The sequence below is a fragment of the Oreochromis aureus genome, linkage group 19, assembly GCF_013358895.1.
Source record: "Oreochromis aureus strain Israel breed Guangdong linkage group 19, ZZ_aureus, whole genome shotgun sequence".
Lineage (NCBI taxonomy): Eukaryota > Metazoa > Chordata > Actinopteri > Cichliformes > Cichlidae > Oreochromis > Oreochromis aureus.
Window position 1 is genome coordinate 18,596,978 of NC_052960.1, and position 27,235 is coordinate 18,624,212.

At 40.6% G+C, this 27,235-nt stretch overlaps 3 protein-coding genes across 5 annotated transcripts; 2 read left to right on the forward strand and 1 right to left on the reverse strand.

Moving 5' to 3' along the window:
- The first annotated feature begins 336 nt into the window (after nucleotides 1-336).
- Nucleotides 337-5,501, forward strand: LOC116334851 (deoxycytidylate deaminase). The gene is made up of 3 exons (XM_039603677.1): nucleotides 337-469; nucleotides 2,296-2,392; nucleotides 3,511-5,501. The coding sequence occupies exons 1-3, from the start codon at nucleotides 337-339 to the stop codon at nucleotides 3,584-3,586; spliced, it is 306 nt and encodes a 101-aa protein (XP_039459611.1). The 3' UTR covers nucleotides 3,587-5,501.
- On the reverse strand, nucleotides 5,422-8,331 carry iah1 (isoamyl acetate hydrolyzing esterase 1 (putative)). The gene is made up of 7 exons (XM_031758287.2): nucleotides 8,231-8,331; nucleotides 8,000-8,081; nucleotides 7,839-7,891; nucleotides 7,531-7,682; nucleotides 6,305-6,463; nucleotides 6,096-6,217; nucleotides 5,422-5,754 (listed from the first exon to the last, which is right to left on the reverse strand). The coding sequence occupies exons 2-7, from the start codon at nucleotides 8,060-8,062 to the stop codon at nucleotides 5,578-5,580; spliced, it is 726 nt and encodes a 241-aa protein (XP_031614147.2). The 5' UTR covers nucleotides 8,063-8,081; nucleotides 8,231-8,331; the 3' UTR covers nucleotides 5,422-5,577.
- rpap1 (RNA polymerase II associated protein 1) lies at nucleotides 8,331-26,574 on the forward strand. 3 transcript variants are annotated; one of them, XM_031758352.2, is made up of 31 exons: nucleotides 8,331-8,429; nucleotides 9,181-9,375; nucleotides 9,496-9,644; nucleotides 9,791-9,883; nucleotides 10,084-10,237; nucleotides 10,387-10,554; nucleotides 10,720-10,944; nucleotides 11,650-11,765; nucleotides 11,861-11,959; nucleotides 12,434-12,535; nucleotides 12,629-12,796; nucleotides 13,205-13,384; nucleotides 13,476-13,610; nucleotides 13,700-13,858; nucleotides 14,362-14,519; nucleotides 14,851-15,021; nucleotides 15,121-15,316; nucleotides 15,500-15,609; nucleotides 15,709-15,904; nucleotides 16,794-16,940; nucleotides 17,221-17,363; nucleotides 17,680-18,112; nucleotides 20,159-20,277; nucleotides 20,354-20,585; nucleotides 20,684-20,860; nucleotides 21,273-21,329; nucleotides 22,951-23,872; nucleotides 23,968-24,041; nucleotides 24,426-24,467; nucleotides 25,304-25,455; nucleotides 25,696-26,574. In XM_031758352.2, the coding sequence occupies exons 2-27, from the start codon at nucleotides 9,183-9,185 to the stop codon at nucleotides 23,098-23,100; spliced, it is 4,230 nt and encodes a 1,409-aa protein (XP_031614212.1). In that variant the 5' UTR covers nucleotides 8,331-8,429; nucleotides 9,181-9,182; the 3' UTR covers nucleotides 23,101-23,872; nucleotides 23,968-24,041; nucleotides 24,426-24,467; nucleotides 25,304-25,455; nucleotides 25,696-26,574. The 3 variants fall into 3 exon arrangements, with proteins under 3 accessions (XP_031614212.1, XP_031614214.1, XP_031614213.1); XM_031758354.2 differs by having other exon boundaries at nucleotides 10,390-10,554; nucleotides 25,696-26,573; XM_031758353.2 differs by lacking the exon at nucleotides 8,331-8,429 and adding an exon at nucleotides 8,430-8,564.
- Nucleotides 26,575-27,235: the final 661 nt, after the last annotated feature.

The following is a 27,235-nucleotide window of genomic DNA, read 5'->3' on the forward strand; positions in this document are numbered from 1 at the left end:
CTCAGAGTAGAGCCGCTGCTCCTCCACATCGAAAGGAGCCAGTTGAGGTGGTTCGGGCATCTGACAAGGATGCCCCCTGGGCGCCTCCTGGGTGAGGTGTTCCGGGCATGTCCCACCGGGAGGAGGCCCCGGGGCAGACCCAGGACGCGCTGGAGAGATTATATCTCTCGGCTGGCCTGGGAACGCCTTGGTGTTCCCCCGGATGAGCTGGAGGAGGTGGCTGGGGAGAGGGAGGTCTGGGCTTCTCTGCTTAGGCTGCTGCCCCCGCGACCCGACTTCGGATAAAGCGGATGAGGATGGATGGATGGATGGATGCACTCACTGAGGATTGTCTCAATGTCATGTCTCACAGTGTGCCATGCAGAGCTGAATGCCATAGTGAACGCAGGCAAAGCTGATGTGAAAGGCTGCACCATGTATGTGACTTTGTTCCCCTGCAATGAGTGCACCAAACTCATCATCCAGGCAGGTGGGTGCTGAATACACACATAGTCGGTTGCAATTAATTATACATTTATACACATGTCACATAATGCTATTCATGTCCAGGTGAACTACAAAAATATAATTTTGGCATTTGATCTACTTTTAGGAGATTGAGGAAGTCCTCCAGTTCAACTAAGAAATATGTTACCTAATATTAAACTGGCAGCAGGCAGATTCTTTGGGTTTCCCCCCTAAATTGTCATTTAGATTGTGTCACAACAACTCTCACCTTGACTATGTTTTTCTGTGTGCCATGGGGGACAAAGATTTTACTTGATTGTGATACAAAAAAGGAAGACAATAGTGTTTTTGTTTTCCCCAGAGGTGTGGCTGCCATGTGGCAAAACGTATAGTTAAATAGTTTTAGATCATGAATTTAGTTCGAACTGTATTAACACATGTTTTTATTTTAATGGTAATGCTGTGTTTGTTGGCTCAGGACACTCAAACAAAAACATTTTTGCACTGAGGTGCAGGGGAGGCATTCCTCCTCTGTCCCCTTCTGGCCACCTGTGCCTCAATTTTATTTCACAACCTAGACATCCACATTACTTACTCTCATAACACATACATATAGGGCCTTGGGGGTCGGCACACTTTCTTGTAAACAAAAGGGGGCCGAACAAAAAAAGTTTGGGAAGCACTGTTCTAACTGACTGCTTTAAGTTATGAAAACCTAGGTGTGCAATGACATTAAACCTGCCTGTTGTAGACAATAATGTGTTAAACAGACTCTCTGTGACCTCAGAAGGAGAAGCTCTTTGGACCATGAATACAGAGAGAAACTAGTAGATTTGTTGGATATTTAAGTGTTAATAGACATGTCATCTGGGAAATTCGGTACTTGAGCTTGTAATGGTTTACTGTGTCCGTGAAGTGGCAAGTGTCAACCACATTAGAACGGTCATGGACAAAAAATATACTTTTTAAAGCAGACCACCAAAACCAGTAACAGCTTATTAAATGCATTCAGAGCTCCACCTGGAAATGACTTAATGAACTGGTGTTTTGAAGAAGAGAAACCTATAAGAATTAATATCATCTTCGAAAACAAATCAAATGTGGTTCAGATTTAAAAGACAGTTTGCTTGAATCTCTTCAAAAACAACAACAACTGTTAACACATTTCCGTCATTGCCTAAAAGGTGTAAAACTGCCTAAATTCCATGATCCAATCCTTATAAAAGATGGATTTTCTTTTTATCAATATACATCTGTTGTTCCAAATCGAATTTGTATGTGGAGAAAAATTATGCTTGTATATCATTTTCCAGTACTGGAGAACCTGTTTGTGAAGTTTAATTTAATTGGTAATTTGGAAATTTCAAAGTCGCACTTTATAAGAAATTCAATGCCACCAAGCTTCTCGAAAATTACTTTGGGGAAATAAAAACGATTGCAACTATTTTATTTGGTTACCTGCAAAGTTATCCTGTGTTGTTTAGTGCACGGAACAGCCTGCAGGGTGCAGCCACGCTGAACCGAATTGCTTGTGTTTTTGTATTTGCAGAGCAAATCAACAAGTAACGAGAAACGATTGTAAATTCATGCACGCCTGGAAGTGTTGTTTTGTCCAAGTGTGCAACTGGGAATGTTTATGCGTTGCTGACAGCACAAATGTCCCAAATGTCTTCTCAGTTTGCAGTTTTGAACAGAACTGGTGCATACTGTTTTTTTTTCCTCCAGAAAGATGTCCTTATCCTTTCAACAGTCACACAGATCCCCGTATTCCTGCTACGTAGTCTTGACTCTTCAAGTTTCAATGCAGCTTTCTGGATTCCTTTGTAATTCTTTCTTCACTCTCTCCAGGTCTGAAGGAAGTGGTTTATCTTTGTGACAAGTACTATGATACACCTGAAACCATAGCATCCAAAAGGATGCTTGACATGGCGGGGATACCGTACAGGTGAGTACATTTTTGGGACACAATAAAAGAACATATTTCTTGCACCAGTGTAATGTAGAGAATTTCTGGTTGATTAAATTAAAGGTAAGATCTGTAAAGTAAAATAAAGTTTGTTTCCTCTTCTGTAGCTTTCTGTGTAAAGATGAAGGAAAAGAGTGAACTGTAACTGTTCTGTCAAAGTGATATTAAGACAAAATGTAAGCATGGCAGAGATGGTGTGTAATGACAGTGGTCAGACTTACAGGACAAAAGCAAGAACAAACTTCTGGTTTTTATTTCTTCAGTGGAAAGCAGTTCCTCTGAAAAATATGGACATTGTGTTCTGTGCGTTGTCCAAAATAACAGTTTCTTTCTTGTTTCTAGAAAATGTAATACAAAGTAAACTCTAATCACACTGCATTGATTGTTTTGGGGATGGATAGTACAGTACAATAAGGGACATGACAGTAGAATAAGAGAAACAAGTCCCCTCAGGTTAATATAAAATATTTTCTATCACAAGCTTCAATATTTAGAATATTTATAAGCCAACTATCTGCTTTTCCATGATTGCAGAATCTCACTACTCCAAACATCACTGTATCTATTCTTGTGGTTTGTTCTTTTAAGATACAGCAAGCTTTCCTTTAGCAACCCTTCCAAACAAGCAATACTCACTGTGATTTTGTAGTCTACAGTTAGTCTAGTAGATCTTCACTGGATTAATGTGTCTGTGTCTTTCTGTCCCTTTTTACCCAAACTGCAGCTTTTTTCTTTTTTTTTGCTACTGGACTTAGAAAATTATTTTATTTAGATCAGGTAACATTTCCTGATATGGATACGTTTTTAAATGGGATCTGAGATGTAAGCTTAGCATGAGAGCTGACGTTCTGCATAAACCCTGATTTCACCACATTGGCAGCCATGCACGGTGCTTCATTTCTTGGGCAAAAAAACTGAGTCTCTCCATTTTTTGACATCCATGTTTCTTCCCTTTGTGGCTGCTGATGGATTTGTTTTGGAGCTGTCTTATAGTCAATGTCATCCAGGTCCCACAGCCCCAAACACCCTATAGTGTTGTTACTGCAGCAGCAGTACTGACCAGCATGTCTGAATGTGTGTTTTCTGTGTTTTCACAGGCGCTTTGTGCACACAATGCCTCAAATTGCCATTGATTTGCCTTTCATTGAAACTCCTGGAAATGAAAATGCCTAAGACTCATCTTGGGGAGCTGCTGAATGAGGCAGTGAGGCAGAAGAAGAATCAGCAGAAAACGGATTTGGGATGGGTTTGGAGAATAATATGACCAAGACTAATTTGCAGGTCAAATCTGAAATTAGAGTATTTGGTTTGACAAATTGTACAACAGAATGTAATAAAAGAAACTGGGAAAAAATTATATGAAATGAAAAAAGAAGTAAAGAAATGGGAGAATAATAATAGTAATAATAAAGCATTAATATGGTTAAAACTGTCGTCCTCTCCAAATTCTTCTTCTAGCAACTATTCTTCCAGATAACAAATCTACAAGTAGCCTTTAAAGAAGCCTATAAAAGAGAATTACTGTAGAAGAGTAAAATGAAAGGTGGGTTAGAAGATGTTCAACTAGAAAGTAGATTAAAAGATGGTTTTGTTAGGTATCGAAAGCTTTTAAGATGGGAGATCCTTCCTCATCGAGAAAGAAGCAAGGGCAGAGCAAGGCACGTACCATATTATAAAATGATCTTTTTTTTGTAAATGAGGAATGATTCAGTCTACACTGGACCAGCTCTTTAGCCTCTCAAGGATACTTGCAGGTGCACAGGAGTTAACCAAACTGACACATATGTTTTTGTGGATTTGGAGAATATAGTCTGAGGAAGTTTCTACCAGCTATTTCTGTGCAAAGCTGAATCCTGTGCTATGTTAATGTCATAAGATTAAATTAGTATATATAAACTTTTTTTTGGTCTAATTTTTTATTCTAATGAATGAACTCAGCTTGAATCAGTTATAAAAAACGCTTTCTTTTCTGTTGCCTACATTCTAGAGGGTGATGTTGCCTCAACACCTAAACAGGAAACTGAGTTCAGTTGGGTTAAAGTGAGATATGGGAGGTGAGGAAATGAAAAATCAGCAGGGGAAAAAGAATCACAACTCACTGTGATCTTTATAGTAGTTTATAGTAGCATCTACTGTGTTACTGCTGCTCTGAGGTTTACTGCGCTTTGTGGACTTGGACAACTGAATTCAACAGGATATAAGCAGATTTTCATGAATTGTCTTCGCTGATTTCCATCCCCTACATTTACAGTATACTGTTTATACTGTCTTTACACTAAATCCTATCAAGTTTGTATAAAGGTCGAATTCAGTAAATGTATCTAAGCATCATCAGCTAAAATTCATATTAATATCTGCTGCTCTTTACATAACCTAAATCTGACCATGAACACCGTAGCTACTGTCCAACACAGTGCTTTACTTTAAGTCCATCAAACCTCTTTCATCCACCATTTAAATAACACAAAGTTAGCATAGCTCAGATTAACATTATTTTTTTGTTGCAGAATGGAGGCCACAACTTACAGACAACTGCACGATCGGGTGTTGAGCCAAAAGACAAAACCCAAAAGGAATCACCAGATACACCATTAGGACTGCCTTATTGTTCAGGCTGAATCGGTTTGATGTTTGAAGGCCTGCATATACTGTATATATATTAAAAAAAAAAATCTGTCACAGTGGGTCAACCACTGGATCTACCCAAACGTGTCATAATGCCTCGGCAAACTGTGTTTAAAGTCCACTAAATAAAGTCTGCCTCTTTATTTAAAATGGCTCATCTGCAACAAAGAAAAAAAAAAAAAAAAAGAAGGCGCGCAGCACCGTTAAATAATAACTCTGATCAAATGTGTTAAAACTAAAGTAACAACCTTGTTTTTAAAATTTAAGGAGTAGAAAGTTTTGATATTTGTGTAAAAATGCTGGGAGTAGATGCTCAAGTGAAGCTTTTCATGTGTAACTCTTTCTATGGTTTCTATCCAGGCATGCCACAGAATATAAAAAAAAAATGTAAAAATCTTTATTGTGCTTTAATACCTGGTCTTGCATTTGACACATTGATTCTTATAAACCTTTTTGCATGTTGTGTTGTGTTGCGTGATGCAATTTAATTATTGTAAATTATTGTAAGGCTCTCTGCACACTCTTGAAACAAGTGTCCTTCACTGATCACAGAGCAGGCTGCTCTCGGGGCTCTTGGCGTCCACGTCTCCCCAGTAGGGCAGGATGAAGGGCAGGTCAGCCACACGGCTCTCCAGCAGCCTCCACAGATGCTGGGCCACAAACTGGTTTCCTTTCTCTGAGAGATGAAGCCCATCAGACAGGTAGACCGTGTAGTCCTGTACAAAAGATGATAAAATAAGACATCTGAGGCCAGAAGACCTGAAGACCGAAACACTGCATACAGGAATACAAGATCAGATTTTAAAAAAAGGAAATCACAGTGAGTGCATAAAAAAAAATTATATACATTATAATATTGATTGGCAATAATAAAATTAACTGTTTAATACCAGAAAATGTGACAAAATAATGAAATTCTAATAAAAAAATGTTTGTTATTCATTCGAGAAAGCATTTGTTTTTTTACGTTATGGATCTCACTGGATTTCTGCAACACCTGAATGCCAAAAACCTTCAATATCAGCAACAAACATCAGCTAGAAGTATTGATCCTCACCTGTTCATCTTTTTGCATGAGTGTCCAGAGATCCAGGACATCTACACCACACTGACCAGCAGCTTCGACACACGCCTGGGCATACTGCCCCGCTACAGAGTTGTGGCGATTGAGAGGACATCCTGCAGGAGACGCAAAGAGAAGCTCAGGATCTGCGTAGGACTGAGTGTGTAAAAACAGGAATGAAGAAGGAGAATAGCTCCTGTTACCTTTAAGAATGCACTCTTTCTCCCAGGATGGCTCATGCAAGGGGGGAGGTGTGATGAATATAACTCTGTCAGCAGTTACACCAGCAGAGGCCAGAAACCTGGTCATCTCCTTCAGGTTCTCAGAATACTCGTGCACAGGCACATGCTGCTGGCTCTTACCTGTAAACAAGGAGATGATAATATACAGACACATTTATTAATAAAAATATATCATAAAAATTAATTTAAGGCTGTGGCACTTGCAGTTGAGACATTATAATAAACATCCATCAGCCTCTTGTCATCACAAAAAAAATGTTCCCAGCAGTCATTAATGTATAATAAGAACAGTGGAGGAATTAGGATTCATCCGTGAGGAGAGCCGGTGACTTTTTAAAAAAAATCCAGCAATAAATCCAGCTGTCCATCTGTGATGTCTTGACTACCAGTCATGACATTGTTGGAAACTCTCAAGATGCCAATAAACACCCACTGGCCACAAGGTATACCTGTTCGTTAACACAAATATCTAATCGCCCGATCACAGCAATTTAACACATATAGACACGTAGACATGGTGAAGATGACCTGCTGAAGTTCAAACTGAGCATTGAAATAGGAAAAAAAGTGATTTAAGTGGCATAGTTGTAGATGGGCTGCTCTCAGTTTTTCAACCTGCATACAACTACATTATCTAGACGAGCCTCTCTGAATGCGTTAAACCTTGAAGCAGATGGGTTACAGCAACAGAAGACCACACCGGGTGCAACTGCTGTCCGGTAAGAACAGGAAACTGAGGAAACTGCAGACTGAATGCCACAATGCCCAGATCGTCTCAAACTGACTTCTTGAACATGACAGTGAGTTCACTGAAATCAAATGGCCACCACAATCGGCAGATCTCAAACCAATAGAGGGCCTTTGAAATGTGGTGGAATAGGAGATTCACATCATGGATGTGCAGCAGGTCTATGATGCTATCATGTCAACATAGCCAAAAATCTCTGAGAAATGTTTCCAGCACTTGAAAATATGCCATAAAGAAATAAGACAGGCCTAAAAGCTAAAGGTGGTCTAAAGTGGCACTAGCAATCTGTACCTAATAAAGTGGCCTGTGAATGGAATCTCTGTCAGGCCGATTCTGGCCCTCCAGGCCTTATGTTTGACACCCCTGGTGTAGATCACTGCAAATGTGCAAGTATTTGTTAAATTATAACAAGAGTGAGCATGCTCCAGTGAAGCTGTACCTTCCAGTGCACTGTCATTGGCTCCGAAGAAAATGGTAACTGCTTCTATCTTGCTGTCTGCTGAATTTTCAGGGTTTATGAGGCGAGGAAGAACAATCTTGCCCCATCTGGAGTTGTAGCCGGACAGTCCTCTGTTTATAACATCACATTTTCTAAAGACAAAATAAAATCACAGATACAGAGATCAGTCACATTAAGCAACTGCTGCATAACACAAGCACAATTTCTCTTAGAAGACGTGTGTATTTTTACCTGGTTGGAAGTCAGAGCTATTATGAAGGGAATGCAATTTAAATGGAACTACACACCTTGCAAGTTTATCGGCAATTTCCGCTCCCCACCCATTGGGTTGAAATGAAACCTGAAAGAATCAACAGCAGCGATTAATTATTTCCACACTAACAGTCAAAGTGGACAATGATTGAGCAGACAAATAGTAAAATAGATTAAAGTGTAAACACTATCTAACCTGTGTGATGGAGTCCCCAAATAAAATAACTTTAGGCCAAATGATTGACGTGAACTTGGACATGATGAAGCCAAGCCGGTTCCTAAAGAAAGGAAAGAGAAACGTCAGATTTTATAGGTAAAGCTTGCACATCAAATGCATAGTTTACACTGTAAACTCAGTTTCCGAAGACGCGTTATAAGTGTTTGCGCAATAACTCATTAGAATTTATATTTTCAATCCATAAATTACCCAGAAGCCTTGGAAGAAGAAGGAAGGAAGGAATAAATAAGGAAATGTCTTCCGCACTTTTTAATGCTGATAGGGCTTTTATTTTGAAAGTTCCCGGAGTACGTTTTCCTTTTCCGCCTTGTTGTGTCACATCAAAAATCTTCCGTGCGAGCTGCAGAGTCTTGTGTGGATTCTTCAAAGGTCCAGCTAATAAATGAAGGTTAGCTGCCGCTATTATCAAGATTTTCAAATAGCAAAAAACAGATAGTTTAAATTTATACTCCTTGGTAGTGTTTTGGACAAATTTAGCTCAAGATAAAAAGGAAATTTGATGGAATTCAAGCTAGCGTCAGATGTACGTTACATTCATCCGCGGTAAACTTAACTACACGTGAAAAATGGAAGAAAAAAAAGCCCCATCTCCTTTCATATAATCACTATTTATTAATGTCTAAACGCTTAATTGAAGATAGTGTCTTTTTATCCTTTAATGCCCTCCTATATTGGCTTAGTTAGCACTACGGGCATAAGACTGTGAAATTCTACTGACTATGATCTCCAACCACAGATTGTATTTGTAGTTTCCAACCTGACAACCTGAGTCTCAGATAAACAGCGATGAAACAGCCTGACACAACAGATGAGTCTTTCAATAAGACTTGTGTTAGGATTAGGTGTTGGGAGGTGAAGGGCTGGGATAAAGTCAGGGTTTTCCCTGCATACCAAAAATTGGTATTATTAACAATATTATTAAACATTTTTTTACGTGAAGTTTAATTTACTCAAATTTAAATACATTTTAGTTTATAAAATTCCCTAAAGTAAGTAGGAAATTGAAAGACTGTTGTAACATAAGATAACATAGGCTTTGCCTAACTACATGCAGACCAGCTGTGGCTACAAAGGCTTGTTTTGCTGTTAAAATATTCCCAAGATGCCTATGTTTAATTTCCTTTTTGTGTCCTTCACAGGAATGTTGCGGCGTCCCAAGCCAACTGACTCAGAGGCAGACCTCCTGAGAGAGCAGGAGCATTTTCTCACTTCAGGCGCTCCCTCCGCCGCCAGTGTTGTCCGCCGCCCTGACAAGAGGAGAGGAGAAGCTGGAGAGGGAGAAGGGCTGAGTGGGGAGAATGAAGGGAGCCAGAGGGATGTGGTCACCATTGAAGGTTACAGATGACACAGATTTTGATCACAAAGAGCATATTGTGTTTTAAAACTTGTCTGATTTCAACTTTTTGGGGTGTCTTGTGTAAGTAGCTAAAGCTCAGCTGTTCTCCTAAATGCAGATCTTCCAGATCAGCTCCCTTCTCTGACCCCAGCCCCTCCTAAGAAGTCTCGCTTTAAAGCGAGTCGTGTCACCTTTGAGGATGAGGATGCCGGGGAAAGGCTGGACAGACACGACACTCACATCAGTGCTGTTCTCTCCAGAATTGTTGTAAGTGGAAGCTTCTTGTCTGTTCTCAGTTAGACTTGTTTTCAGGAAGACCGACTTCATGTTATTTTCAAATTTTTTTGGTGTATCCATAGTTTGGGATTCTTTTAGTTATTTATTTTACATTTGTGTATTTTTTTTGTATCAAGGAGAGAGATACCAGCTCCACTCCAATATCTCTACCAGCATTTACAGGCATGGCTTTCCCCAAAGTACTGCATCGCTCAGAAACCAGCAATCAGGTAAAGGTCAATAATGTCGTTTCTTCTTTAAATTTTAAAATTTCATATCAGCCACTATAGATTCATAATGAGTTATTATATTTATTGCAATAAGTCACCCCCTCTTCATACAATGGCACGCTATCTTTGCTTTAATTTGGTGTGGTGTGAAATAATCCTGTTGTTTGTTTTTTTTGGGTTTTTTTGTTCCCTCCCTGCAGGCACCTCTGTCATCAGCTGGAGGAAAGAAGAGCATCTTTGCTCGTCAGATTGCTGCCCAGAGACTAAAAGAGTGCAAGACAACGTTACATAGTTCACCTGAAGCTGCTCCAACCCCAGAAACTAGTATGGATACAGATCAGTGTGATGCTGCAGGTGGGGTTAACCTTTAATATTACAAATGCAACACTGATCACAGTTTATCTTTGTGTTTTTAAAGAATTTACATATTTTCAGCAGTACTAACACTTTCTGGAAAATATTTTTCCTCCCTTCTATACCATCCTCTTCCTCTCTCTGTTCAGTAGAACCAGCAGCAGTTTCTGGTCCCAGGTTGGTGTCCGGACAGGGGCTTCAGGGTCCCCATAGCTCAGGAGAGACCATGAGGATCCACGTGGAAAACCAGGCCAAGCTCCAAGCCATGTCCCAGTCTGAGATACTCGAGGAGCAGAAGAAGCTCTTGTCTCAGCTCGGTAGGCATTGATGTTGTCGGCAGGATCTTTTCTTTATAATGCACGTTATAATTAAGATGTGATGGGGTGGATTTTCTATCCATTTAGATGTACTAGTCAAGTACATCACACTTTTTTAATCACCATTTCTGTGCAGTATGTAATGCAGTTATTTCTGCTTCTCAGATCCTAGACTGGTGGACTTTGTTAGATCTCGCAAAGCACAGAGCGTCCCATCCTTTCCCTCCCCATCCAAACACCCCAAGGACAAAAGTGGCACAGAAGATCCTACAGTTCAGGATGTGAGCAGAGAGTCAGGCTCCTGCAGTGCTGCAGTGTTGTGTCAGAAACCCCAAGAGGTGGAGATGGAAGGAGAGGAGGAGCTGTCAGCGCCACCGCCTGCTGTGACGGGTATGATTTATTCAAATTCAACACCAGTTTCTGCTCTCTGCTGCTGGTGATTAAGATGAAAATTAGATTCTAATATATGTGGATGATGTTGTTATTAAGTGTGCCTATGCAATAGCACACTTTCACATTGTTCCTTTGCCTGCTTTCCTGGTAAGATTGAATCCTCATTTCTGGGATCTTAAATTTGCTTAAGGAGACCAATTTTATTCACTTTTTAAAGAGACGATGACACTTAACTGTTTACCAGCATTCCCTCACTTCCCAGTCAAATATCTTCTTCTCATTTCTGCACTCTTTCCCGCTCTCATACTTGTCCATCCTCTAACTGCATAACTCAATGTTAGATGTAGTTGCTGCATGGCTAAAACTGATTCATATCTCCTTTTGGAGTGATAGAAGCCTCTCTGTGAAGTTTTATTTCACAAAATGCAAAGAACAGCTTCACCCTTTAATGTGTTGCTTATAGATCACACGAACCCCCCAAAAACTTCCAACTTCATTATGTTATTCTGTCCCACTTGCATTGGCTACAATTAATAGCCAGATATTGTTTAAGCTTCTAGTCATGTTTAATGAGTGCTGAGGTTTTTGCAGCAGATGCAGGTCCTAAAATTGTTTGGAGAGGTTGTTTTTGGCTACCTAATTGTCATTTTCATTTACAATGCTACGCTGTTTTTACCACAATGGATGTGTCTGTGAATACAGAGGAGGATCTGCCAGTGAAGCCTCAGAAGGAATGGGTCCACATGGATAAGCTGGAGCCGGAGAAGTTGGAGTGGTTGAGAGACTTGCCTGAACCCAGAAGGAAAGGAACCAAGAAGGTAAGATCCGGTATTTTATTTGCAAGTAATGAAAGATCTAGTTAAAATTCTGTATTTTATTCAACACTTCCTGTTGTTTTTGTGTGTCCTGATAGGCCATGCAGGCTCGTTTTGACTTCGCGGGGACTTTAATTCCACCCACTGAGGATCTGCCAACACACCTGGGCCTCCACCACCATGGAGATGAGCCTGAGGTCAGTCAGCACAAAGTCACAACAAAAAGACAACTTTAACTCCTTCAAATTGGAGTGATGCTTTTATAAAATGACAGCACTGTCAAGTTCCAGTTGACTCCTTGGTAGAACACAGTAGAACTTACTGGATTGTACGTGCAGATTAAATGTCACAACCTGTGGCCTAATTTTAAGTTTATGTCATGTTTTTTTGTCTGAAATACAAAACAAGACTATTTTGTTTTGCAGTGGATTTAAATAAGAATGAGGTTTGTAGTGAAACACGCTTTGAGTGCTCAGTAAGAGTAGAAAAGCACTAATAAGTACCCGTCCATTCAACATTTTTTAACAAGTTTTCTCTGTTATTATTCAGTCTGATTAATCCCATCAGACTCAATTTCTTTCTCATTCATTTAAATTCAGTTCTTCTCATATCTGCACCTGTAAAAATGTATAAACTCTTATCATAAGATCTCATCTTGACATTTTTCCCAGCGGGCAGGTTATTCCCTGCAGGAACTCTTCCTGCTGTCTCGGAGTCAGGTCATCCAGCAGAGGACGCTGTCGCTCAGCACTCTGGCGAACATCCTGTCAAAGGTACCAGAACCTAGACGCATGAAGTTGCACTCTAGAGAAGCGTGCCTCTGTCATGCTGCTGGATTTTTTCTTCTTCTTTTTTTTTTTTTGCAGGCGCGTGCTGGAGAATACGTGTCAGTTCTGAAAGGCAGCGTGACATCTACTCTGCTCGACGCCGGCCTGCTCTTTCTGCTCCGCTTTGCATTGGACGATAGCGTGGAGGGAGTGATGTCTGCAGCTGTGCACGCTCTTAAAGCACTGCTTGTGTGTGCAGAAGATGAAGTAAGATTATAAAGCATAAAGTCAAATATTGCAATAGTAATGTAATGAAGTAGTATAATAAAAAAATAATCATATTAATTGTTTAATCTGCACTAATTTACTAATTTCTTTGTCATTTTCTATATGCACTATTTGAAAAAAGCAAATAAATAATTACAAATATCACAGATTTTTTCCCTCATCCTGAGGACTAATACAAAGAAAGAACTGTATCATGTAAAACTCAAAGCTTTATTTGGGATGATTTGTGCATAAACAGCACAGCATTGACTCATTATCGGATAATATCTTTTAAAACATATGCCCTTCAGCTGAATAGAATAGAATACACCGTTTCTTTACTGTAAATGAGTACAGGTATCTGAAACCTCAGTCAAGTTCCTCTTACAAATGAGTTCCCCCTCTCAGGAGTGTCTAGACTGCACTTTTTCCTGGTTTCGCGGTCTGGCTTCCTTCCCCCTGCTGCCATCTGCTCAGGAGGAAGAAGATGAGGAAGATGAAGGGCTGGATGAAAGTATGAAGGAGACGGCCAAGGAGAAAGAAGAGAGGAAGAGCGATCATGAAGTGGCCAGACAGGATGCTGTCAAGGTGAGGATTTCAATATCCCTTTTTTTTGGCATTCAACTTGTTGCCTTTGTGACCTGTGGATGGAAACTTATCAAAAGGTTTCTGATTTCAGGGTTTGTTAAAAATGAAACTGCTCCCCAGGCTGCGTTACATTCTCGAGGTGGTCCGGCCGTCACCTCGGGTGGTTCAGGATGTCCTGGAGATCCTGACTCGCATTGCTAGGCATTCCTCCTCATCTGCTACACAGGTAACAACAGCAACTTTTCAACAACTGAGAAATCTTTAAACTCAAAGTCCTTCATAGCTGAAATACATCTTGGTGTATTCCATTCTCAGGTGTTGGATTGTCCTCGTCTGATGGAGACAGTAATGTCAGAGTTTCTTCCCACTTCCTGGTCACCATCATCTCAGTCCATTTATGGACTTCCACTTTCCAGCGCAATGAAGCTTTTAAGAGTTTTGGCTACCTCTGGCAGACATGCCTGTGCAAGACTGGTAAAATCAATAAGTGTAATTTTTTAACTGCAAAGATACAAAGATTTATAATGCATTGATTCTGCAAGCTGCTGCTTGGGATGACCAGTGTATTACATTTTGTAATTGTACCAAAATAACTTGGTTAGCTCTGTGAAAACGCAGTGTTTGTAAGTATGCAGTGGTGTGAGGAGGGTAGACGGTCAGTTCACTTCTAAAATTCTTTAATGTAAAATGCAGCCAGAGTCATATGATGTATTCCTGTTTTTAGAATTAGTAGCAAACATGTTTTTGGTGGCTCATCGGTGTACTGTAGTGGGAAACACATTTGGTTTGCACTCAAAAGATCCCTGGTTTGAGACCAGTGGTTATAAGCTAGTGTGCTCCTAGTACCAGTCCTAACCAGGATAAATGGGGGGGTTGCATCAGAAAGGTGTAAAATTTTGTGCCAAATAAACATCCGCTGTGGAGACCACTGGAAAGAAGGGTAATCGGTGTTGTGCCTTCTTTTTTGGCCTTCCCAGTTAAACTCTCTGGGAGCGAGTGAGCGTTTGTCTCATCTCCTGAGTGCAGAGCCCAACGAGCTGCTGCTGGAGCCGACAGAGTCCCTCAGGATCACCACAGAGGCCTACAGGCTGTGGGCTGTAGCAGCCGGCTATGGACAGGCGTGCAAATTATACCTGTAAGTTAGAGTGATTACTGCCACAGTTCTTAACACAGTTATATTTGTCATATTTAAAAATATTGCTATGTTGACACACTAGTGAGAAAATAGAATAAAATGTGAACAATTAATGTCTGTATCTACACTGAGATAGAAAATTTTCAAATGATTCTATCAGGAATTTGCACATTCACTTTATGATGGGCCAACAGCCTGCTAGATAAAGGGTCCCTTACTAGTTTATATTGTATGTGGCTCCCTTCACGCTCTGTCCAAATGTAAGAGCCATGCACTCCTCATCACTCAGAGTGAGTATTTGATTGCTTTGATTTGCTGTGTTTTCCCACAGGGACCTGTATCCAGCCTTAGTGACAGCACTGCAGTCTGTCCACAGACTTCCACCCGCCTCAGATCCCCTGCTTCCTCTGCAGCTCCAGCGGTTTTTGGCTCTGCTTTCTCTGCTCACGCAAGTTACACACACAGCTGGCTGCCATCAGGAGCTCCAGGCTGGGATGGTCAGGTACAGCTCAATGAAGCCATTCTGCTAGAGAATCTGAAGGAAGCAGTGCTGGCTTGAAAGCTCTGATCTTACATGTAACTTCCTCTGCTTTCACTGCAGCTCCGGTGGAGAAGAGTGCCCTCCCCCTCCTCCTGTATCTTGGGGTCATGTCACAGGATTGCAGACATCCTTAATGGGGCATTTGAAGGGTTTTATTAAGAACCTTGATGATCCACTTCAGAAAGACGGCAGCCTCACTCTGATACCAGTTTACCTCGTTTACCTAGAAGCTTACTACCATCAGCTCTCCAGACAGGTACTTCCTGCCTTTCCCTTCCATAAATGAGATGCATGCTGCATGCTCAGTCTAAGCATCAGTGAGAATGCAGCTAATTATGTCCTGTTGTGCGCTACATGTGACAAAGGGGAACTTGAGGATTATCTTGTTTGCTGTTTACGTCTCAAATTCCTTGAAACTGATGAACATGTTGCTCCGCAGAACTGTTTCAAGCCCGTGGAGACTCTTCAAGAGCTCGAGCTGCTGACATCTGATGTTCTTCTCCCACTGATGTCTCACAGTGTTGTGCAAGGCCTGATAAAGAATCTCAAGTATGTCTGAAAACCGATGGCAATTTAGCCTTTTTTCCACAAAATTTGTGTTTGAGTTGAACCTTTAACAGCACAGTTTAATATTTTTTTCCACACCAGGTCTTCCTCTGTAGTGTGTAATGCTCAGGCTATAACTCTGGGCCCAGAAATCACTAATAACCTCCCTGGATTGGCGTGCACGGGATGGAGGAATCGTCCGGGGCTGGTTGCTCCCAGCTCCCCTTTCCCTCTTCTGACTGGACTGGGGCTCCTATTGGAGACGATCACAGGGATCCATAAAGGCCTCAGCAGCAAGGTAGGACTGGCTGTCCTTGGGATATAAAGGTGTTTTTATTTTGTTGTTGTTTGCTGGTTTTATACGTTTTCTGCTTAGTTTATGTCCAAACAAAACATAGAACTAATGAGTGAAGCATGTGGACTCTGCTTGTAATGAAGGTGTGTGTACTCTTTGCACTCTGGGGCACATTGACTGGCCACTTTGTTAGGTACACCTTTGTAGTATGAGGTTAGTTTCCCTTTTTGCCTTCAGAACTTTTGCCTTAATTGTTTGTGGCAAGGATTCAACGAGGTGCTGGAAACATTCCTCTAAGATTTTGGTAAATATTGACATGATAGCATCACACACATTTTTTGGCTGAACATGATGACAATCTCCTGTTGCACCACATCCCAGAGCTGCTCTATTGGATTTGGATCCACTGACTGTGGAGGTCATCCGAGTACAGTGAGCTCAGCTGATACTAAGGGGCCCACTATCACCACCCTGAGTCATTGATACAAGGCAGAATGGATCCGTGATTTTATGTTCTTACTCCAAATTCTGACTGAATGTCGCAGCAGAAAACAGACTTATTGTTTTCTAATCTTTTGTTCAGTTGTGATGTGTCCACATGACTTATAGCCTTAATATTCTGTTCTTAGCTGACAGGCGTAGCACCTGATGAGCTTTTCTGCTGCTGTGTCAGCTTTGAGGCTCGATATATGAGAAATGCTTGAGAAATGCTCTTCTGCATGCTTTAATTGTATGCAGGGTTTTAATACTCACACTAGCCCATCTGGCAGTAACGGTCATTCTGATGCTCAGCTTGAATTTTAAGAGGTCGTCTCAACCTCAACGTCGTGCCTAGATGCTGCCATGTGATTGGCTGATCATATATTTAGATGTCCCCTCTCTCACTCACTAGTTCACCGGACTGCTTCTGTCGGAGCCTGTGACTGGTTACCTGCGCAGCTGCAGTCAGGCTACACCCAGCCTGTCTCACACCAAGGCTTGGCTTCTACGCCACGAACACCACCTCCTCTACCTGCTGCTGCGACTGGCTCACAGACTGGTACGTCCACTCCATCTTTAATGTTGAGCTCAGTTTAGCCATGTTGAACTGTATTTTTGACATTTTTCTTTCAGGGTAATTTAGTTTCCTTCTTATGCCGCAGCTTATATAATTCCTGGCTAGTTTATTTATATTTGCCTTGTATGGAATGAAAATGCACTTTTCTACTTGATTTTGGTGTGTTTTGGGTGGAAGATCAGGTTTTATCTGCTCACTGATGTTTTATTTATTTATTTTAACCTAATCATGTTATTTTTTTCCTCTGTTTTACCTCTCTCAGGTTCCCCTCGACTTAGAAGTAGCAAAACATGCCTCACTTTACCACCAGGTGGCGCTGGTTGTACTGCCTTGGTTATTGCCAGGCAGTGAATACCTGGCACATGAACTGCTCTCCACCATTGTCTTCAGCAAGGACTTTATATCGTATGTTGACCTTTAATCAGTTTAATCTGAGATAAGTGAAGCACCTACAATATTACTCTAAAGTGCCTGAATTTTTATAATTACTTTTTATTTTGTTCAGCGAATGATACTTTGTTTAAATCGATGTTTAAATTAGTGCCTCAAAAATGTGACTGATGGTTGTCCTCTAATTTTGCTAATGGCATTATATATAAAATTGAATTTCTTTGAAATAGGATTAAATTAACAGATGACCCATTTCCATCAAAAATTTCTCGTTCTGTTTCTTCACTTATTAAATTATCAGGCTGTTTATGTCTGTTTCTTTGATTTCCAGAGAAGGACACAGTGGAGGACCTGAGGCTGTGGAGCTGGGGGAGCTGAAGCTTCATGAGGAAACACAAAAGGACACCTCTCCCTCTCTCCAGACTGTCGGGACTCTCCTGAGAGAAGCCTGTGTCCAGCTGCCATCCATACGAGGTTGCTTCCTCACTCACCTGGCCCACCTGGAGTCGTCTGTAATAGTGTCCCGAGATGCTCTCCTGGGCCACAACCCCTGGATCAAAAGTCATCTCTTGCCAGAGCTCACCGGTCCCATCCTGCCATCTGATTGGCCTTTCCTTCCACTTGTCAGCCTGTATGAGCAAGCGGGGGTGTCTGATGGTGGAGGGCTGGCAGTGGAGGAGCTTCCTCAGGGGGCTCTGCAGGCTGTGACTCACTGTCTGCAGTGGCTGCTGCTGCTGGAGGTCTGGAGGGAGGAAGCGCTAAAGGTATTCAAACAAGTCAAATCAGTTGCCCGTCAGCAGAGTGTCATGAATGTTCTCAGAGGGCTTTGGTGTCAAGTCTCAGTGGAGACCACATAAAAATCTGATTATTAACACATTTAATTAATAGGCAATTTTGTGGGGTTTTTGTACATATAAATGGAAAAGTGTTATATATTCCATGTCAGCCAACATAGTGTATATCAGTAACAGCAGAACCGATCGATTATATAATAATATAACTATAACATGCACATACTACTGAATTGTTTAGCCTGTGTGGTAAACTGATGTACTTAATCACATTGAAAAAATGAAAACATAGATGTGGTAGATGCTGTTGTTTGTCGTTTAGCTCGTGCCATCGCTAGGCTTGTATGATGCAACTTTTGGTCATATAACAGAGATGTTATTGTCATGAAATGAAAACAGAAGGATGCGTTCTTAGGAGGTTGCAGGTCCATCGAGGCTAAAAACATGTCATTTTAGTCTGTTACTAATTGGTTGCCAGGCAGCGTGATGGTGGCATAATGTATCAAGCATAGTTCAACTTTTTTTGTATATAAATTAGTTATTTTCAGGAAATAAAAACGATATGAAGCTTTTATAAGCTGTTACAGGTCCATAATTGCTAAAAATAGGCCATTTCAGTCCATTGCTAAGTGGTTGCTAATATATATTAATATATGATATAGATAGGAACCTTCAAGCACCACAAACGCACCTGTATACCAAGTTTGGTTGCTCAACTCCAGATGGTGTGGGAGGAGTTTATGGACAGAGACAAACAAGCACACTAATTTTTTGTGTGTGAGATAGTGAGATGCTGTCATAGTAACACTTTAGTTTTAAACCAGTGTTACAAAGGGTTTAAAACGGGAAAAACACATTAACACTAGACCTGCCAAGAGTGGATGACTGCTGGCTGTGCAGAACAGCAGAGAAACCTGGAGCTGAACCAAGCTCTTTCTAATCCAAGTGAGTATTGACAGCAGGATGTGATGAAGGTGGGACCCTGCTCTAAGCCCAGCACACCGGTCTCACACAGAAAGGGGCAGAGGGGTGGTAGAGAGGGGAAGGCAGAGTTGGAGGTCATGATAAACGTTCACTGTATTCATTCTGGAGTCACTAAGTGTCTGAATATGTGAATTCTTTTGGTATGTGCTTGTTTTACTCTATAGAAACTGATGGGTTATTCAGATGTAGGATGTCTGATGTGCTTGCTGTGTTAGGTGACTAGCAGGCGCAGTTATCCAAAATCTATAAGTTTTACTTCATATTCTCCTTTCACAGTAAGTCAAATGTCAATTATTTGTCAGTTTATTAGTGCTAGTCTTAAAATATAGTTCACAATTTTCATCTATGGTGATTTACCTTAAAGCAGCAGTAAAATAAATAAACCAATTGAAGTGAATTTAAAATAGTTATTTTGTCAAGTTTTTAAAAAATAGATGAAAAGTATCAACGTGACTGCTTCAAGAGACAACATGTTTGCAATTCCTGATGCTGTGGCAGCAGGGGGGAGAACGAGAGCACCAGCAGTCCTCGGGAAGGGGGGGGGTTGGCAAGGAATTGAAAACGTTTCAGCCCCACAAATAAAAATAACACACTTAAAAAAATGATTAATAAGAGTTTTTTAACATTTGGATTGGTTAGATAACTGATTCGTTATTTGAATCATTTTTCACATATCTCGGGTGTTTCTACAAGGTGGGGATTTCCATGGGTTTCACTTCTGGAAACCCAGGCAAATCAGAATATGAAAAATGCTCATTCTAACTTGAGGTCTGTTAATCCTTACAGGACGTTAAGGTGCTCACTCATGACTCAGTTATAACTGACACTGTCATTTAAGGAACACAATACACAGCCAAACAACAAGGTGGAAGGATAAAGTCACTTTGACAACCCACTTGGTTTTATAAATACCATAGAGAAGTACTTTGTACATGCAATGGAGTTACAAAGAAAACCTACACCCTTCAGATGTTTCTTCTGTAGATCTGTTTCCTTATCACATAAATTGATTTTTGCTTCTGTGTCATGCTGTAGGTGGTCCTCCCTGTCGCCAAGTTCGCCCGCCTGTCCTGTGTGTTCCTCTGTTCCAGTGACTTGTTCCTAGAGAGACCCGTTCAGAGGCTGACCTGGGGTCTGTTCAGACTGCTCACCAGGTCTGATATGACACATATAGCTTTTTCTTTTACACCAACTAATCTCTAAAAGTTAACAGTGACCCTTCATTTTCAGGAGCACCAAGCTGGACTCTTTGGACCTGAACATCCCTCCTCCAGGTCTGGCCTCATTCCAGGACTTGTATTTAGCCCTTGTGTCCCAGTATGAAGCTGTGTCTTTTGGAGACCGGCTGTTTGGTTGCTGGGTCCTCTTGCCCCTGCAGAGAAGGTACAGCACCACCATGAGGCTGGCGGTGTTTGGCGAGCACGTGGGGATGCTGAGGTCTCTGGGGGTCACTCTAGAACAGGTAACGATGATGGCGTAATCATGTCTGTTGAAGTGATTTTTCCACTTCCTGTTATAATAAGTTATTTATTGTTTATATGTCTGTCTCGTTATTTGAAGCTGTCCATTCCTATCGAGAGGTTCACCTCCCCGCCTGAAGATTCCCTCCCTCTCCTCCGCCTCTACTTTCGCTCTTTGGTAACAGGGACTCTGAAGTGCTCCTGGTGTCCTGTCTTATATGTGGCTGCCTTGTCTCACGTGAACTCCTTCATCTTCTCTCAGGATGCTGCTGCACAGGTACAGCAACACTTGACACACTGAGCACTGAGTTGCTCTGCTTTATCTAAATGTTTTGGGTGTGCATTCATGTTAAGATTGAGCCTGGGTTTGTGGGAACTGGTTCTGCATCTGCTTTTGCACATTTTTGGATAAAAAATGAGCTTGTTGGGTGCAAAGTCTTGACAATTTGACAAATGCACAAAACCAGTCCTCATGTTATTTCTATTTATTCATGAGTTTGTGACTTTGAATTGGCTGCAAGTGTTTGAAGTTGAAATGAGAAACACATCATATTTGCTCAATTCACAAAGGCATTATTTTAGAGGGGTGAAGCTGAAAACATTCATACGTGCAGTGGAGCAGCATTAAACAAGGAGACATAAAGTGCACGAGCCAGGCTTTGATCTTTAATTCCCTTGTTCTTTTCCAGGAGGTTGAAACAGCTCGACACAGTATGTTGAGGAAGATCTACTACCTGACTGACGAGGTACTCCTCTCCTTTTAGCATGCACTGCTTGTTGTCCTGCTCTCTTTCTGCCTCTGGTCTTTACATGCTGTGTTCACTGATTACTCATCCTTCCCCCTTGCCTCTGTGCTTCTTGATGATTTCTTTTTTACAGTCTTGCTAAACTCTCACTGTTTTCATTGCGTTCTTTACCACCATAATGTCTTAATGCTTTTTTTTTTTTCTCAAAGTGGAGCTATTGTGCTCAGTCCTAGCTCCATATTTCTATTCTTGGACTGTACTGGAGTAGATTTGTGTGACTCACAATACAAAATAATCCTTATTTATTTTGTACTGGGATTTTGCGCAGCCGCTTTAGTTCATCTTTTAGGTCTCTCCTTCCTCCTTCCATCCATTTAATCCAGCTTTCTTCTGAGTGGCTGCTGCTCACAAACAAAAGATGTAAACAGCAGATTGGTAGCACTTCTGTGCTCAAAGCCAGAGCTCTTACAAAACCAAATTAGAAAACTGTCTGAAGCCGAATGTTTAGAACATTAGGAAGTCTGAGCTTCCAGCTCACTGGGATTACTTACACATACGGTGACCTCACTATGAGCATGGATATTTTAAAAGGTTTATATGTATGATAGAAATAGTGAAAAGTACATTAGTTCTTTAAATCCAGGTTTTAAGTAGTGGCCTCACTTCAGTTGAGTGCATTTGCAAAACACTGTTTCATTAAAGGTCTGCACCTTCATGTCCTGCAGTTAAATTTAGAAACCTAGTAGGTTATTTACCTGCAACACTGGCATCATGTTCTTTTGAGTTTGCTTTTTTTGCAAAAATTTTGATTTACATAGTTTTGGATGTTTGTGGAGCTCCTCCACTCTGTTCAATGGGGGCAAATATTTAGTTCTTCGTGGCTTAAAAGGTCAAAGCCTAAAGATTTATTGTTTTAAGCTGATAATATTCAGAATGTGCAGTGATCGCTGTCAGTTTCACACTGTCAAGTGGGGATTTTATATTTTTGAACTAGTGCAAATATGGGCTTTGATGTATTTACATGAATGACTAAATCAAACTACGTGTCAGGCAGCGGGTTCAGGCACAGCAGGTGGAGAGGAATCAGTTTGTTTCAGAAATCTGGTGGGGAGCAGGATGGGTTCAGTTAGCTCTCATCATGGAACAGAAAACTCACAGAGCTCGTCATCTCAGGGGTAACAAACTCTACTAAAGCTGCTTTCTGGAACAAGGCCCTGATTTTCAGGAGAGAGTATGTTGTTAATAAATACTTTTATTCCCGTAACTGGAACGGCTGCACTTCATTGATGATAAAAATCCATCTTCAGGGAGGTGATCAATGAAAGATGGTCATTGAAGCAGAGGCATGCGAGGAGCTGTCACTTGTGCACATTTCATACTGTTCTGATTAAGTGCACGTCCAGCCTTGCATGTAAACACCAGGCCCGGTTAAATCACATAGTGTGTAACAGTCAGTATGAAAGAGGAAATGTGTGTGTTTAACCTCAGCCGGTGTCTCTATCCCCCCTGATAACAGCAGGGTCCATGTGGGGCACAAGCATGTCTTGTTGGGAATATCTGGTTCATACAATCACTCCTGCTGCTCCTCTCATGTTTCTCACTGTCACTCTCTCATTTCCAGGTGTTGAGGAGTCACTTGCTGCTCTTCCGTCTGCCCCAGCATCACTTACAGCTCGGCTTCGACATGTACGAACAGTTGCCTCCCATTAGGGCCAAACGTTTGGAGAGAGTCCTGGGACTGCAGGAGGGCAGCGTTGACAAAGGAGACTGAAAAGAGTAAAAAAGAAAAATGAAGAAAAATAACAGGGTTGCATTCTCAAAGTAGACTAGGCAGAGGTGAGATGAGGTATTATGAAAGCAGAAGGTGCTGCACCACAGCGAGATTTCAAGGCCTAATGATGTCACATGTAGTTGTTTCCGTGGCCTCTTTTCTTTAAACTAAAGCTGAGGTAGCCTGATGAGGCTCTCACTGGAAATTCTCTGAAAATTATTACATTGAGGCCAAAGGTTAAATAAAAATGTCAAATGTTTTCTTCCTGTTTTGTGACTAATATGTTTGTATAGTTGCAAAAATTGCCACCTTGTGTTCCAGGTTCTTAAAAAAATATGCCAGGGCAGTTCTTCCTGCTTCACTAGTGCCTGAAATGATCTTCATTTGTAAATAAAACATGACGTTTGAATAAAATATGATGTGTAACCTTTTATCCCCATAAGCCTGAGCTCTGAAATTTTTACCTTCTTAATATTAGTATGGATTGAGTTTCACTGTTGACAACAGTTTAATACAGAAACAGTTTGACATTGCTGTTTGTGAAACATGCTGCGTAAATGAGACATTCACGGGGAACTGCGACTAAAATGAAGGTGCAGGAAATGCCTAATGTACTTAGTCATGTGCTCAGACAAGACAAAAGAGGAGTTTTCCTGACTTTGTGGACAAATCAGGAAAACTGGATTGTAAGACTGCCTGTGTGTGTCTTCTGCATTATAACTTAACCTCTCCACGAAGATGTTGTCTGTCCTCTCGTGCATCTTGGAAATCGGTAATATATTGTTTTCATTATTAGGGGCATTTTTAAGAGAAGCATCTAAAATATAAATGTCAATTTCACTGCATGTTTTTTTCCACCCCCCCAAGTCTGGACTGGATTCTGTAGTACAGAAGTCAACAGTGATGATGTGGAGCAGGTGAACTTGGAAATTTCTCTGGAGGTATGTGAGATAATCTTTGAAGTAATAATAATAATCTAATATATTATAATATATAATATGATACGTTACACTTGAATTGTGTAGTGTTCATCTATAAATGTTCAATGTTAATCAAGTAAGTGCAGCTCTTTGCAACCTTAAAAAAAAGACAAACTGAAAATATCTTGTGAAAAGTTAGTGTGCTACATTTAAAATTACACTTAACTAAAAGTACAGATGCAGATTTAGGTGTCTAGTCTTGCCTGCATATTTATAATCTTTTTTTAAAAAAAATATTTTTAACGGACACTGTGTGGAAGCTATGTTAAATGATGCATGTGGAGTCAATATCACCTTGACCACTGATTTTTAGCTACTTTTTTAACATTTATTTTTGTTGTTCAGCTTCCTGAGACGATTTTCCTTTTCAACTGGACTCCAAATAAGGTAAGAAGTAAATGTCATGCCAAGGTAGTTATCCCCGACATAATGTGTTTCCTCTGTATTGCGCCTCCATTTCAACCATGGTGACCTCTCACGAATGCACACCAAAAGGTCCATAAAAAGCAATACAGCATAAAGCATAAAGAGCTGTACTGCGGCGATTCATCTTTGCTTTGTGTGCTCAGCTTTTTATTCTACCAATACAAAGATCTTAGAGGTCTTAAAAATATGTGTCTTTGGGATTTGTGTGGGTGTTTAGGGCTGTAGCCTCAGGTTTATATTGTTAAAAGGTCATTATGAGACAGTGTGTTTCAGCTGTTTTACAGAGTAACATGAAAGTTATGTAAGAAGTAGTATAATAAATCACGTTTTTATGGGACTAATTAAGTAACATAATGCATTATTTTTAAGAAAAGTGTTCAGTGCAACATGTGTAATAATTGCTTTTTTGAGTAACAACTCCAACAGTGATCACAAGAAAAAGGGGAAATTCCTCAATATAAATGCACAAACATTTGGCCCACAGCATGCAATTAATTGACATGAATGTTAATTATTGCTGCCTAGCAATGGTGGTGACTCTGAAAACGGAGTGAATGAGAATCGATAAGGAATTTTATTGGTGGGCGATCTCGATGATGGAATTGGAATTGCTAAATTCTTATCAATTCCCATCCCTCATGAGGAAACTTGCTGAACAAACGGTAACTGAGGTGCAGAGGTAAATTAGAATAGAATAGCCCTTTACTGTCATTGTACAGGTACAGTGAATATTCTACGACTTAGTAATATTGTCAAGTGTATTAAATGCAATAAATATGTGTTTTTGACTCTTACAGCATCTGATATCAAAGCTGAAGTTGATCTGTAATGAAATCCAAGTCATAATAGCCGCATGCTGTGCAGTGAAGACACACCTCGAAGAATTCATGGCTGAGCTAAAAACCTCTTTCCATGTGAAGATGATCTTTGTCAACACAACCACGTTCAAGTGAGTTCTCTTTCCTTCCTCTTTAAAAAAAAGTTTTGACTTAGCAGTTCAGTGATGCGTGTTCATTTTGTGCATGTGTGTTACTGAAATATTTTCTTTTTTACTTCTTTGCAGTTATACTAAATTACTCATGCTACTTCACTTGAGCATTGGGGAGTGAAGGTTACACTTCCCTATGCTCAACTGAACAATTAAAAGCATTGCCTAATATTTTGCACATATCTGTTTGTATCAAAACAGCTCTGACAGTTTACGCCACACCAATGAAACCTCTGGTTGTTTCCTGTGGTGTGCTGGGTGCTGGCAGCTGCTCCTCTGGCTGCTGTTGGTTCTCTGGAGATCGGGCTTTCTTTGGAGCATCCTGCAAAAGCTCCATCAGATTTGGTGTACCTGGAGCCCACGTCAGCGCCTTGTGCTCTTTGTTGTGTTCTTCGTGCTGTTTCTGATTACTTTCTGTTGCTTCTTGGGAAATGCTGTCCTGCTGAGAGAGTGCAGCTGTCATGGGGGCATGTGCTGGTGTGCAGCAATCTTTAGATGTACAGTATGTTTCAAAGTAACGTTCACATGAATGTAGGATGGAAAGTTCCACAGCAATGTCATTATTCACTTCAGTTTGTGACTGGCTATGACCACCATTATACAGCCATCTGTTCAACTAAAACTCCTAAAACATTAACAATTGAGTTACTTGCCTTCATTTACTTTGCAATGTCTGCTGTGGTAATTTCTCTCCTGGTCATGCAAATGAGTACTTGTGTTGCAAATGTTCCTGCTGGTGAAGGAGTGTCGTTTCCATTATGGTAGCCATGTTCATCCTCCATTTTTTGTCCACCTGGACGCTTACAGTACTTTACCCTAACCTGTTTCAGGGAGCATAACACATGTTTATCTGTTCTGCACTGAACAAAAGTGTTTTTTTTATACACATCAAATTAATTAAAAAAACAACAAACAGTTCAGAGTAGTCACTGTGACCGTTAGGATTTTAGTATCGGATATTGAATTCTAATATACACCATAAGTAAAACACTTATCTATTCACACTGTGCTTCTTTGAGACAAGAAAACAGGAAATTAAAATGAATCAAGCCATAAAACTAATATCTCTGTGATTAAACTTTGAAATAAAGAGGCTGGATAATTGGCAAACAATTGGCCACTCGCTCTTCATTTCTGGTGGTTTGACAGAACATTTGGTGCAGTTGGAAAGTTTTAATATTATGAATAAATATCAAATAAAGGTCCTGCTTTGAATTAACAGGTGAGCCATTGAAACCATTATGAATTCTTTAAATCAGTTTCTTCCAGTCATACAGGTTAGTCCAGTTTATACTAATGCTATACTTATATATAAGTATACAATCTGCTGTAGTTAATAAAATGAATCTAGATGCAGTGTAGCTAAAGCTAAGGTAACATGGCTCACACTGGCCAATAAGTTATTCTTAAAGGTGTGGTGGGTTTTGACACTGGTGTCTTGTCACATGTAATTGGATGTAGTGTAGCAGGTGAGACTCGGCATAAATGAGAATTGTGCCAGAAATTTGTGAATATGTTTACTATCAGGGCCACAGCCAGACATGGTTGTTAAACCTGAATCTAACCACGTGTCGGTTAATGGAACACCAACTAGTGTAGAGACCAACACTGGGCTTTCCCCTGGATCACAGCTGTAAGCTCAACAACAGGCCTTACAGGAAAGAACAGAGAAGCCCTCAGACAAGCCAGTCTGCTCACAAACTGGCTCAAGATATGTGACAATGAAGGAGTCTGCACAAGG